Source organism: Neltuma alba, unplaced genomic scaffold, assembly GCF_004799145.2.
Source record: "Neltuma alba isolate B1F8T4 unplaced genomic scaffold, ASM479914v2 tig00003613_pilon, whole genome shotgun sequence".
Lineage (NCBI taxonomy): Eukaryota > Viridiplantae > Streptophyta > Magnoliopsida > Fabales > Fabaceae > Neltuma > Neltuma alba.
The window spans coordinates 26842-41097 of record NW_021633354.1 but is presented as its reverse complement, the minus strand read 5'-3'; the positions used below and the strand labels follow the sequence as shown (position 1 = coordinate 41097).

The following is a 14256-nucleotide window of genomic DNA, read 5'->3' as shown; positions in this document are numbered from 1 at the left end:
TCGTGGAGTTTTCACGTATCCATTCCACGAAGTAATCATCGGTGGTTAGCTGAACAGCCAGAGATTAAGCAATTCCACATGATGATTTACAAGGGCAGGGCCCACTGTTCTGGTCATACTTTTCTTCCAGAAAAAATTAGCAGAATACTCTGCTACGGTCACTTCGCCAGTATTCCAGGGAACTTACCGCATCTGGCTGGCTATAGTTTGATTGGAAGCTCACCCGGCAGAGTCATTTCATTTCTTCCTGTAAAATTAGTTTTATTTGATTTGCTATGACGTATGGTGTCTCAAAAATATATACACTACTCAATAGCAGCGCAGAACAAAAGCCGTGTCAGTATATATATGTAAAAACACATGTGTACATATATATATATATGTTGATTAGAGTAAACAAAAAACTGAATCATATATATTTTATTTTTGCGAACAAATATGAAATGAAACACGTGCATGTGGGAGTAGTGCACGTGTTGCTGCAAACCTGTTCAGTTCTGAATTAATAGAAAATTCAGCCGTAAGCAAGCTTAGCTTACTCACATACACTGCAAGGAATCAAGCGGTAGACAGAGGGAGACAATCAAATAATTACAAAGAGGGGTGAGAAAATCATGACGATGTTAAGTTAAAAACCTAGACGCGTCAAGAACGGAGGACCCCGTGGAAAGTCGGGAACCAGAGTGGGATGGCCGACTAATCGGTCCCGACGCGCATATAACACAGTGCGTGCGAGTCGCTTTCAGACAGACGAAGCAGTAACATGAAAACAAGAATACATACACCACACATCTACTCAAAAATAGAAAGTCCACACAATCATCTAATCATGTATTTACTAGATTAAGCGTGAAGCTTAATATCCTGACTTTTTCTTTCTGCGCTTGAGAGACCAGCAAAAATAAAACATGTCTGGTCTGGGACACATAACAAACATCAGTTGGCGGGCAAAATCAGCTTAAACTATACTGTACGTTCATCGGCCAGCTGTCAGTAACAAACAATGAACGAATTAAGATTCACAATAATTCATGATCGTCCAAACGTCAGCGTAGTTTAGAGAGAGAAAAATTTTAGTCCTACTCAGCAGAGAGTCAGCACAGACCCGCCATCCTGCTTGGCATATAAGAAACACACACCAAGCTCTTGTTCCCCCTCTTCCTCTTGGTTTGCTATCCAAGTCAAATCCATATAATATAGATTAATTTTTGGCCAACCCTGTGTCTGTGCCTGTTATTCTACTTCTATAAGACGCGACTTTTTAATATGTTTGAAGACTGTAATATGTAACTAATGAAGAAGTATATATAAATATGGGAGAAAGATAAAAGAATAATTAAAGTAGTTGCAGTAAGTGGTAACCTGAAGTCGGTAGGGTTGTTGGAGATGGTTTTGGATCTGTCGGAGATGGAGAGAGGATTTGTATGCAGAAGGAGATACTCGAGGTCACCCATGTCCCCACTGGGGCCTATGTTTCTGCAACCATAACCAAACGGTGTGGCCGGACCAGCCTGTCGCTTCTCTGAGGTGGATTTGGAAAAGAATTCAAATTCCTTCGTTTTCCAATCTGGAAATGACCTCCTCCGGCACGCCGTGGTTCACCGCCTTGAAGAAGCCATATTGCTCGCATGCCTTTATCACCAATTCCGATAACTCTGACCTTTCCATGGAAAGATCCACAGTCGGGATTCCCACGGCATTTGTTTTCTTGCTTCTCATGGAATTTGAAGAGGGAACGACCATAGCTGAGGAGGAGCAAGGGATGCGAAAGGATAGAGATGGATATAAAGAACATGGACAGAGGGATAGCTGCGGTTGGAGAAGGTGGCATTGTGTGCGTGCGTGTATATATAAGGGAGGGGAGGAGGAAGATGGGGGGAAGAGAGAGAGGCGATTAATAATATGATAGACAGAGGTGGGGGTGCTGGGTGACTTTAGTAATCATATAATAATTAAGGAATTGATTTTTGTTAAGGATGTTTAACGAAGGAGGCGTGGACTTTTTTTTTTTAAAAAAAAAAAGCTAACTCGGGTAAAAATGAGATGAAAAAGGATTGACTTGGTGGGAGCAATTAATCTCAAAGTCAAGTCGGAAGTGAGACATGTTGGCATGCCCTTCTCTGCCTCGAAGGATTACCTCCCATCAAAAGATACCTATATTTTAGAAAAAAAAATGTAAATGAGTATTGATTAATATATTTATACGGGACTGGCGGGAAAGGTCAGAAGTGGGAAGCGGATGATGCTGAGTAAATGTTGGCAAACTGGAATACTAGGAATCTGGCCTTTCAGATATCTGCAGAAGACGTTGTCGGGTGCCCTTTTTCTCTCAGGCGCTTTTTGTTGAGCTGAGACTTGAGACACGTTCTCTGTTCTCCATTTCCTCCGCCCACTGCTCGCTGCACGCAACTAAATTATATGAACGCACCAGATTCATTAGCCTCGTTCCATGGATAAAGAAGGATTCTGCTCATTAGTTAGGCAGACCTTTAGCAGTAATCGCGTGGGCACTGTTGGGCGTGGCAGGATCAATGCGTTTCTTTTAATCTTATTGTTGATGTTATTAACTAACTAATTGTCTTTGTGATTCTGTGGCGGTTTGTCTGTTTTCACTTGAACACTATTATTCCAGTCTTGTAGCGTCTGCCGCGAAGCATCAATATAATCTAGACAGGGCCTCTCGTCTCGCTTTGGTTTGGTTTGGATTGGTTTTTTTCCCCCTTTTGTAAAATATTTTTAACTGGGACCAAATGCTGGACGAGGTTTGGCAGTAAAACATGCAACAGGAGGAGGGGACAGGATTTTGTATGCTCACGGCTCACGTAGTGAGAAGCCTTGATTCCTAAAATTACATGAGTGAGCGATGTGATTGGACCAACCACTTGCTCCCAATAATGATAGGTCAATCATGCATCTTTCTCACCGCACTCTATTCTGACACCTGTATCCATCTCACACTGCATTCCTCTCCCATCATCAATTACTATTCGGAGATTATTCATGAGAATAAGAGCAAGAGGACTGGGGGCAGCAGATGGTTAAGCGTAGGGCATGAGCAAAACCGAACCGAACCGAAATTAATTCGGTTTTTTTGGTTCGGTTAATTCGGTTTTTATTTTTTCGGTTATTTCGATTTTCGGTGTTCGGTTCAATGTGTATAAAAATATTTTGGTTATAACCGAATAATCGAATTTAAAATTTGTTTTTATTTACTTTTATTTTTCTCTTTTTTCTATTATTTTTATTTTTCTCCTCTTCCTTAAAATATTTCGGTCCCTCTCTCAGACCCTCACCTCTCGCGCAAAACGCACCGTCAGGACTCAAGGTTTACTCCTTCAATCACACTCACACCCCACCCAATCGAACGCAATAGATCACACTCTCACTCGAACTCGCCCAATTGCCTTAAATCCCAGTCGCACGCCGCAGCCTCCTATGAGTCCCCTCCTTCTTCCTCAGTTCTCACTCAACTTCTCACCTTCTTCTCCTACCTCAATTGTCACTGCCGCCTTCAGTCAGTTTAGTTTATTTGCCATTTGGACATCACCCCTGCTTTGTCTTTGCCAGTAGCCACCCCTATGAAGCCTGCTGTTCTCTGGTGTCCTCTCCAGTCTCTGACAGTGACACAGCCTCGTCTGCATCAGTGACCATGAGTGATGAGTCGTGAGTCCATGATTAATGATCTGTTCCTCCATCATATATAAACAAACATTTGATTTCCTTTAGTATGTGGAATATTTGAAAATGTGACTGAAGTTTCCTCCATTTCAGGCTTTCTTAAAAGATAATGATCTATTTCTCCAGATAGATGTAAAGATAGCGCATTTCAACTTCGTAATATTCACTCTCCACTATGCTCAAGTGAGCTTTAGATCACAATTCACAAAACAAAATCCAAGTATTTTTTTTTAAGTAGAAATATTTCTATACTTTTATTTCAGAACAATATATGTCTAAATCCAGAATACCAAAGATATGTTATGCTAATGAAAATGTACAGCAAAGGATTGTTGGGTCGGAGTTGTACAAGAATTATCAATAATTTGAAGAAACTATTGTTTGCAATTTGAAATTTCAAGTAAAGCATATGTTAAAGATCAATATGCGGCCTTCCTAGTCTCTACCGTGCATTAGTCCCCTTAAATTCTCCGAATGATATGTCCCCTTAAATTCTCCGAATGATATGTTAGCAAGTCAAAAACTGATGTTTCAAGGAAATTAACATGGCAGTATACAAGAGCACGTCATTTTGGTAGTATGTAACTATATATACGCATAGATGTAAATTATAGATATATGATATATGTCTAAATCCAGAACAATATATATGATATGTGTCTAAATCCAGAATACCTCTCATGTAACTGGTTTCTTCATTTGGTTTCTTATATAATCTGTTGTAATTGTTTTTTTTTTTTTTACTTAATTAGGTGTTGGTGGCAAGTTGCATGCAAGGAATTTGGATACAAGGGGCTGGAATTTGTTGTAATTTTAAATTTCACATGTTATGTTATTGTTACGTGGTTGGTTTGTTTGAATTTTAATTATATTTGGATTTTTTTTTGTTGGTTTGTATGTTCTTATAGACTTATGCTTGAAAGAGGTTAATTATTATTTATTCTACTATTATATATTTATATTTTAAAATTGATATGTAACTAACATATAAAAATTGAAAATGGAGGACCTGGAAAATTTGTGAGATGCAAGTGGTGATTCAAATTTATATTTTAATGGGTCATTTGGTGTCATCAGCATGCAAAAAGGGTTTGGTGTCATCATCAGGCAAAAAACATATCAGGAGAGACCAATTTAAACGGATTTACCCAAAAAAAAAAGGGTCCAGCTTAGTTGGGCCATAATAGTATTAAAAAAGCCCAATAACTGAATTACTCTACTAACCAGACCGAAATATTTTCAGTTATTTCAGTTCGGTTATCTTACCAATTACCATGTTCGGTTTCGGTTCGGTGTTGTATTTATGCTATATTCGGTTATTCGGTTATTTACATTAATCGAACTGAATAACCGAATACTCATCCCTAGTTAAACGAGGGGTGAACATTGAACACTGAACGTGTTTTCTTAAGTTGTTTTCTCTCTATTTATTTTCTTTTACTATTCTCTAAAAAGTATTCACTTTTTAATTTTTTTTTAATCTTAAGACAACATTTTTACTAAATAATTTGATTTTAAGATATAATGATCTAAAAAATACATATAAACCAAATAACTTAATTTTAAATTATTTGATGACACTAATATTAGTATAATTTTCTTCTTATTACAATTTTAATTTTATTTAATTTTATATATAATATATTTTCATAAATATTTTACATAATTTTTTTTTATTTTCTCTAGTCTATCTAAGCATAACTATATTTTTCTTCCTCTCAACTTTTATTCCTATCAGGTAAAGCATAAGAGTTGTTCTCCCCTTCATTCTCTTTTGTGTTCTCATTAAATATTAATTGAGTTAAGTATTATGAAAATAAGGTTTGCTCTCATTTTTGTTATATTTTAAATCCCGTAATGGATCGTTTGGCATGACTCAGATGAGGGAAGCGGAGAAATTTTTTTAATAAGCTTAATTAAAAAAAATTAAAAAAATGAGATTTTGAAATTTTAATATAAAAAAATTGTAAGATAAAAGAGTAATGAAAACTAATTAATTTTTTTTAATCTTATTGCTTTAATTTTTTAAACTGAGCTTATTAAATTTTTTCCCCTTTTCTTTTCTTCTATTTCTCTCATATCAAATATAGAGTAAGCGTCTATTTGGTGTGAGAGAAATAGATGAGAGGAAAAATTTTATTGAGCTTGACTTAAACAATTAAAAAAGTGAAATTAAAAATTTTTAATTAAATTTTCTTCTTCTTTTATTTTACATAGTTTTTACCAAAATTTTAAAATCCTATTTCTTTAATTTTTTTAAATTAAACTTGTTAAATGTTTTATTTCCTCCTTCCCTCTTTCCTCTAGCTCATCCCCTCGCACCAAACAAGTAACTCGCTGCTGCTGCTAAAATGCTAGATTAACTTTTTTTAAACAATTTATATATGATTTATTTTTCTGGCCAATGGTCACAGTTCCTAACAACATGTGCGCATGTACATTCTTTTTTTTTTTTTGGTGAAGACACATGTACATTCTTACTGCAGGTAGAAATTTCTCGCAGGTAAAGCAAAATTCTTTTTTTTTTTTGCTAACGAAGTTAAAGTAAAATTCATCATGTCATGAAATATATTTTTCTATTATTAATATGTAAAAATATAATGACGGAATAAATTAGACGAAACAATTTTTATTCCAATCATGCTATTATATTTCAACTAGAATTTAACAATTAAATCCTAACAAACAAATAATTTTTATCCCTATTTCTCTGACATAGCTAAAAAATAAATCATTCATTATTTATTTATCTTTTTTATTGGCCAGACGCCAGACATTCATTATTTATCTGCTCATGAGTTATTCAAATTAAAAAAACACTGACGGCGATTTATCCCGGAGAGGTCGCTAATCTCTGAAACCCTAAAGTGTAAAAAAAAGCCCTAGAGTGTGTGCGTCCTATAAATTGAGAGGCTGGGAAGAATTTTTCCTCAAGCCGCCGTCTTGGCCACTCCTGTATGAAAAAGCTTCCGCGGTTGTAGGTTTCCGATTTCGTTTAAACCCCCCTTTTTTGCTTTTACTACGCAAATCTCTCATCTTTTAGTATGATTTTGTAACCTTTATGAGGAGATCACGGTGATGACCCCATAAAATTCAAGCTCAACAGACCGGAATGCAGGGTTCTCTCTCTATTGGGATGATACTTTGCGTGTCGACCACCCCGCTGACCTGAGTGATCTCTTCCTTCCTCGTTATTCTTCTTTTAAATTCTTTCCCGATGTTATTTTTCTGTGTGCTTTCAAATTAATCGACTTTTTCTTTCATATTTTGGGGAAAGAGAATCCACGATGAGGATACATAAGCTCCCTCTTCTGATATTTCAAGTTGAGGAAGATTGCTGGCAGAATCGAACCTTATACTCCATAGCCACCACTGAGTGGTCTCTTTCCCCCTCTATATCATCGATCCCTCCACTCGCTTCACATTTATTTAAACCGTAAATTTCATGTTGTTCTGTTTATGTTTTTCCTATTGAGATAGTATCCTTGATTAGGTTTGATGGGCGAGGTCAGTGATGAATTAAAATTGCCTACATTGGCTGATGATCTTGTTTTAGATAATGATGTCTCCTATAGTCTGAGACCTCTTGAGATGTTTTATTCGATATTTGAAAGTAAAATCGCGGACTTAAATCAGTATCTGATCGATATGACCTTTGAAAATTTGCTAATAAATACATGTCTCTACCCAGAAATCGTCGGTGCAGGGGCAGCCGGATTGACTCTGCATATACAGGTACCCGAACCTGTCTTCTTTTGTTAACTATGACAAATGCTGGATGAGTCAATAAGATAGATGACTCGTGGATAATTTATCTGTCAGGCTGATTTAAATTAAAAAAAAACGTCACCTGAAATTAATGACGCAATTCTACATGTCCTGAGGACTTTTGTTTTGCCAAATCCTGGCAATCCTGTTTTGAAGTATGATTGCTCGGTGGGAAAAAGATGGGAAAACGCATCTGCTAGGCTTAGCGATTGATAAATCTAAGAAGTTTTTTAAAAAAAAAAAAAGAAGGAAGAAACCCAAAGTTGATTAGAGTGGAAACCCCAGACTGTTTGATGATTAGTAAAGAGAACAACAGAGAATGACTTAAGAATTGCGAAGCCCCTGCTGTTAAACAAGGTGCACTGCGGGCTGGAACATCTTGCCTGCCCTGCCAAACGAATCCTCCGGGATATATGCGGTAAGTTCAGTCAGTAAGGTGTTTTTCTTGTCAAAAAAAAAAAAAGTCAGTAGGGTGTTTCAGGTTGAACAGTTGGCCTAAAGAAAGATGGGGAACCGAATCAAGAATAGGACAGGGAAGGGCAGAGCAGAATCGATTGCATTTGTATAATCAAGCAGGAAAGCACCTTGGGAATAAGTGTGTCAATCACCGTGCCCGTCAGGAAATCAGTTAAAGCATGAATAAGATATCTAAAGGGACTTGAATCTCTTAATGCCACAAGAAATCTTACACGGACCAGTTCCATAGTTGAAGGAGCAATTCTCATTAACCAGTGTGGCATCTAACTGTTTCATGCTGGCCTCCAAGTTTCTTTATGCACAATTATTGCGCTGCTCAACTTCGAAAGACTTCAAGATTTGGGCACCTGGAGATCATCAAGAAAGTTCTTGCCGCAATTGATACAGGTTTAAATAAACATTTTTTTCAAGACTGCGTAGTAGAAACGCAGAATAGTGTAGAGGATCCGAATTAGCTCCATAGGGGCATCTTTACTCCTAGGATGACAGAATGTGTTAATGAGTTGAATGCGACGGATGAGTGAAATTCAATGATGATGATGCTGCTAAATGGTAAAGGAAGTCGTGGCTGTGCAGGCTGTGGCGGTGTTATCATATAAGTTTATGACAATCGGATTGTTGATTACTCCCATTAGGGATCAGTGATGCTACGAATGCTGAATTGTTGGACTACTTGCAAGAAACAGGGGACTTTCATGTTTGAGGCAAGAATACAGAAAGATCAAATAGCTGCAGAGAAGATACCATAGAGAGTCAATAGTTGAGCTCACTAATACGCGGATGCTTGTTTGATGGAAAATAAAGGATTCCATGTTCTAGCCATGCGGTTGCTCCCGCTCCCGGTGCAGGATTGCGGAATATACTAGAGGTTTCTCCTTTTTGCGTCTATGAATATGGCCCCAAGGGAAGGGGGTGTTTGGTTAGAGGGAATGATAGGGGAGGGGAGGAAAAATTTAGTTAGAAATTTTGGAGGGGAGGAGAGAGCCTCCCTTGCCCCATTTTGGCTTCCTCGAGTTGGGATTTGTTGAAATGGAGTCAAAATACTAGACCATATATTTTTGTGATATTTCATTAATATCTATAAGATTTATTATTATAAGATTTATTTTAAATAAAAATATATTATCATAAGAAAAAATAAAAAATAGATATTATTATAATTAAAAATATATTATAATAAAAATTAACTTAAAATAAAAATATTATTGCAACGAAAAATTATATTATTACAAAATGAATTAATTTTTACAAATCTAATTATGTTATTAATTAAGATAAAGTTGGAAAGAAAACAAATAATAGGAAAAGAACGAAAATTTAATTTTTTTGGAGCATATAAAATTTATTAAGTTGATTATTTAAATTATATTGTATTTATTAAAATAAAAAATTACTGTACTAATTTTTAAATACTAATATGATAAGACTGAATAATTATTGAACTATACCATTTTACAATTTGAAATAAGATGTAAATAAATTTATATAATACTCTTTCGGTCCTTAATACAAGAGTTATTTAACTAATTTGATTGGGTAAATTAGTTAATAGTGAAAAATATGATATGTTTTGCCTAAAACATTATAATCACCTTCTTTAATATCCTCCATCTTTCTTTTACTTGATTATAGTTGAGGGAATATCAATAAGAGTAATTTAGAAAAAATTGATAAATATGAGAAATAGGTTTTATATTTAGGATAAAAATTAACTTAACAATTAGATCATGTATTAAGGACCAGAGGATTATATAAATGAAAATATAAACTAATATATAGGGATAAAATAGTAAATTAATTATTACTATCATTCTCATTCCTCCTTGAAACCAAACAAGAGATCTTTAAATATTCTTCTCTCTTTTTTTTTTTTAAATCAAACCAAATAACATAAGATTAAAAGCCTGTCATCCTCCCTTATCCCGTCCTTCCTCTCCTCTCCTACCCTGCCCTAAAAAAAAAACGATAAGTCAGAGGCTAAGCTCAAAATAACAAGGTCAAAAACATCAAAGTGCTCAGGTCAAAAAGCATTTTTCATTTGCTTATTTAATAATCATCAATTGTGCTGCAAGTAAAGGTAATTATTTTATGCGACTCAGCACTGGCATCCCACTGCCCTAACCTTTTGCATTGTAGGACCCACCAGTGTGACTATTTATGTTCAAGGGATCAAATATTAGGCTTAATTTCGTAAATGTAAATTATAATTATGGCGTGGTGCTTCAATTAGCTCCCAGCGTAAAAATTTCAAAGAGCACAACTTCAAAGGTGGGTAGCTAAGCCTTCTACATTTTTTAATTCATGTTTTACATGTAAACAACAATGAACCGCACTGATGACAATTTATTAACAAGTGTAGGCTGCAAACATTTAAATTTCCGTGTAGTTAGTTCTAAATCCAATACCAGATTGAGGCGACGGTTTCAAGCAATCTGCTTCTTAGTTAAGCGTGTTGAACTATATAATTAGACCAAAACATTCATTTTGAGAAATACGAGCCCGGATTTTTTCTTACTCTAAACCGAGGGAGATAGATTGCAGCGGGGAGCATACCATGACAAGAAGTGTGTCCAATTGTGGCTCATCCGCTCCGTGCGGTAATGAAGCAGAGACAGTAGAAATAAAGAAAGGTGCATGGACAGAGGAAGAGGACTCTATTCTGAGCAACTACATCACCCTTTATGGCGAAGGCCGATGGAGCTCTGTTGCTCGCTGTGCAGGCAAGTATTCATTTTTATTTTTAATTTTAATTCAGTTAAAATATCCTTTACTGCACAACGCCAACCTTTCTTTGCTGTTTTTGCTTCGTGATTATATGCTTCTGTCGTTAGTAACTGATAAGTTGAAGGATATATAATAAATGAGGACAGGTCTTAAGCGAACGGGCAAAAGCTGCAGACTAAGATGGTTAAACTACTTGAGTCCAAAGGTTCGACGCGGCAATATCACACTCCAAGAACAGTTCTTGATTATCGACCTCCATTTCCGCTGGGGCAATCGGTATATTTTGCTTCTACAGTTGTACGATTAAGTTCCTAACTTGCATCAGCGATGACTTGTTTGTTGACTGAGATAAATGATCCTCTGTTTTCATGCCTTTTTCCAAAGGTGGTCGAAAATCGCGCAGCACTTGCCAGGCAGAACAGACAATGAGATAAAAAACTATTGGAGGACGAGAGTGGTGAGACAGGCTAAACGATTGAAATGCGACGAGAATAGCAAACAATTTAGAGACGCCTTGCGTTTCGTATGGATGCCTCGCCTCCTGGAGAGGATCCGGGCCTCCTCATCCTCATCCGGACCTGGCCCTGTGAATGCCCAAGCTCATAGCGACCACTGTCTCACGGCGCTGCCATCGGCGCACTCCGAACTACTTCATGCGCAAGTTCCTCCTCTCTCCGGGTCCAACCTGTTTTGCAGTTTTACGGAAGAAGGACAAGTGGAATCGTCGGAGATGCAAGCGCTTGAGGCGACCGGTGGTTTTGGAGTTGCCGAGTCTTGGACGGATGAAAACACCTGGTTCTTGCAACAGCAGCTGTCCGGTGAGATATTGATTAATCCGACCCATGGTTGACTTTAATATCTAGAAGTAAGCCACTCTTGGGGCCGCAGCCTTCGCAACCATTTTGTTTAAACAGTATTTTAGCCATCTTTCATACTCAGTCAACCATCCTTTCTTTTCTTTTCTTTTGCATGTATGATCATAGGCTCTTAGCTAAGAGCTGCGCTCAGTAAACGCTGAATATATTTGATTAATCTGATAATAGCTGGTAAGTGGGGCCCACCAATCAGCGCTGAATATATCTGAGTAATGGTAGCCAGAGTGGGGTTTGAAAAATGGTGGTGGGGTTGTATTGTGTTTGGACTTGTGCGTTTAATTCCAGACAAAACCCGAATCAAACGTTGGTTTGGGAAGTGGAAGAGAAGAGGATATAATTACGTGATCCAGCAACTTTGCCTTGTATCATATGGCCCCTCAGTTTAATTTCAACGTTTCTTTCAGTCCAGTAGTGCATGAAGACTGACTCAGTTGACCTCGCGTCGCTGTGTTTTGACGTCGTAAAATCAATCTTAGTACAACACTCACGATTTTTTTTAATTTTCCGTCCCCGTGTTATTTGAATGAAATCGTGCTTTGAATTATCATTACCCACAGAACTTTCGACTTGGAAATTTAAACACCTCTCGATTTCAATCTGTTCTAGGTCTTGCTTCAATTCGACAGGGTACAATTGAGATAAGCGCACATATCTTTTTTATTTTTGCTAAAGTATAGGCATCCTCCTGAGAGATGATTCGAATCTTAGTTCACTATGTTGTAAGAGACTACCCTTTCTGCTAGACCCAACCCCTATTGGTACATATCTTGCTTTTTACAAGGTCTCCATCTGCCGCTTGTAATTGGGCTTTTGGGCTTGATTCTGGGTAAGGTGACTGTAGGTTTAGTCAGGGGGCTGCCGGCAAGGCACGCCAGAGTCAAGACCTGTGTCTCGGTTGGCAGGATAATAATGTTGGTGATTTGATTGAAAATCTTAAAATATCTAGTTAGTTTGTATGTTTGATAAGAGCAGTTTCTAAAAGCAAAAATGATTTAAAAAATACTTTTTAAACTCTTCTCACATATTTATTATATATATATATCATAAAATTATTTTTAAAATTATGATTTGGTTTTTATGTAAATATTTTTTGTTTAAACCAGAAGGTAGGGTTCAAGAGGGGAAAAAAACAGAATGTCATAGCCCATATTTAAAGAAGGCGGATATATTTCCCTACTAGTATATTTATTCTTACCGTTTTTAATATATGATCTAATTAACTAATTTGAATAGATTAAGAATGCTAGTTAAATTTGTTAATATGATATTTTTTTAAAAACACTCTAAGTATCTTTATCAATTTTCTCCGCCTTCTATCAATAGGATTAATTTGAAAAAAAATTTATAAATACGTGAAATACTAAAATAAATTTTACATATAGAATCAATATTAAATACCCAATTAGATCCTGTAATAATGAGCAGAGGAGTATCATACTATTTTGCAGCAGAGCACGTACATGAGAATTGAGGAGCTACGTTGAAGCTCGGTCGATGGGAGAGCCTGATGCTAAGCCTTTTTGTTGGAACTATACTCTGTGCCCCTGCAATTACGCTGTGCATGCTTAGCTTTCATTCACAGCTCGCAATTCCCAAATTGAGATCAGCATTAATCGTTCAACAACATTTTATTTCCCCTTTTAAATTTATTACCCACAAGTTTCCTACCATATGATGACAACTGGAATGGAACAACAGAGACTACTTGGGTAGGCTTGCTTGATCACGCCTACTAATCAAACCACCAAACTCCAAGGTAATGAAACATGAAAACATAATAATAGATACGGAGAAGAGAATATCATTTCATGCTTTAATGGGTTACTCTCCTAAGGCCAAATGCCAGGCTCTCCTAGTTTCCAGGCTCGGGTCTGCTGGTCATAGCTCCAGAAGCAATCAAGGTTGCCCCTGCTGCTCCATTCTTCCCCTCGTTTCTTGGCTCTCATGATGCCTCCTGCCTCTCCTTTTGCTTCCTCTTCCCTCCTCTGCTTCATCGGCACCATTAGTTCATGATTGCCCTCACGGCATGTTATGAAGGCTTCCAGTAACAGCAAGATGGAAGCCATGATGGGAGTGTCTGCGCATGTGCTCTCAAGATTTTGCTAGACAAGCAAGATAGAGTTTATCAGATATGTCCCTCTCTGACCTACGCCCTCCCTTTATATTTCTAGCATCCTAACCTACAAAACCTCACATTTCTTCTCCTGGCGGGACAATTCTGAGTTGCTTGCACAACAATTCCCTCTTCGACTTTCTTGTGTTCTACTGTTTTTCCATTTCTGATATAACTTGCTGAAATAGAATCGCGTGACTGAATTATACGGCATGAAAAGTAGTTGCTTCATTCAGTTTGCATGTTTGAGTGTCAAAACATGTAACATGAGCTCGAAAGTTGAGACTAGTGCATGCAAATTAATCTTGGCTTGCAAGTTTTTAAAAGATCCTAGTTGGCCATCTAAGCCGCGTCACTACAATCTCGGCAAGTCAAAGAGCGTTGGACAACCTTGTGATGAAGAGGATATATTAATATATGGGTTGACGGTTACTTGTGGGTTATCTTCTTGTTTGACCTCGTTGGAGTCTTTGAGAGAATTTGGCATAGATTTCATCCATCTCCTCTGCGCATGATGATGACGACGAAAATGCAGTTTAACCAACTTTGGAATTATGTATTTATTAGCAAAGTGGCGTTCAATGGACCATTTTTTGCGGACTTTTTAGGTTCAAAGCTTCT

The 14256-nt window shown here is 37.0% G+C and overlaps 2 protein-coding genes and 3 non-coding genes across 5 annotated transcripts; 4 read left to right on the top strand and 1 right to left on the bottom strand.

Moving 5' to 3' along the window:
• Positions 1-187: 187 nt before the first annotated feature.
• LOC114742022 (gibberellin 2-beta-dioxygenase 2-like) lies at positions 188-1788 on the bottom strand. Its single transcript, XM_028930273.1, is given in 3 exon segments — positions 188-247; positions 1363-1550; positions 1552-1788. Coding segments are annotated over 3 exon segments (390 nt in total). The 5' UTR covers positions 1744-1788; the 3' UTR covers positions 188-237.
• Positions 1789-6746: 4958 nt separating this feature from the next.
• LOC114742032 (small nucleolar RNA Z107/R87) lies at positions 6747-6856 on the top strand. The gene has a single exon (XR_003739825.1). It is a non-coding gene; the product is annotated as a small nucleolar RNA Z107/R87 (small nucleolar RNA).
• A 99-nt stretch (positions 6857-6955) lies between these two features.
• Positions 6956-7058, top strand: LOC114742029 (small nucleolar RNA R30/Z108). Its single transcript, XR_003739822.1, has one exon. It is a non-coding gene; the product is annotated as a small nucleolar RNA R30/Z108 (small nucleolar RNA).
• Positions 7059-7181: 123 nt separating this feature from the next.
• On the top strand, positions 7182-7265 carry LOC114742031 (small nucleolar RNA SNORD34). The gene has a single exon (XR_003739824.1). It is a non-coding gene; the product is annotated as a small nucleolar RNA SNORD34 (small nucleolar RNA).
• Positions 7266-10477: 3212 nt separating this feature from the next.
• Positions 10478-11497, top strand: LOC114742024 (transcription factor MYB108-like). The gene is made up of 3 exons (XM_028930274.1): positions 10478-10643; positions 10794-10923; positions 11032-11497. The coding sequence occupies exons 1-3, from the start codon at positions 10478-10480 to the stop codon at positions 11495-11497; spliced, it is 762 nt and encodes a 253-aa protein (XP_028786107.1).
• The last annotated feature ends 2759 nt before the right edge of the window (positions 11498-14256 follow it).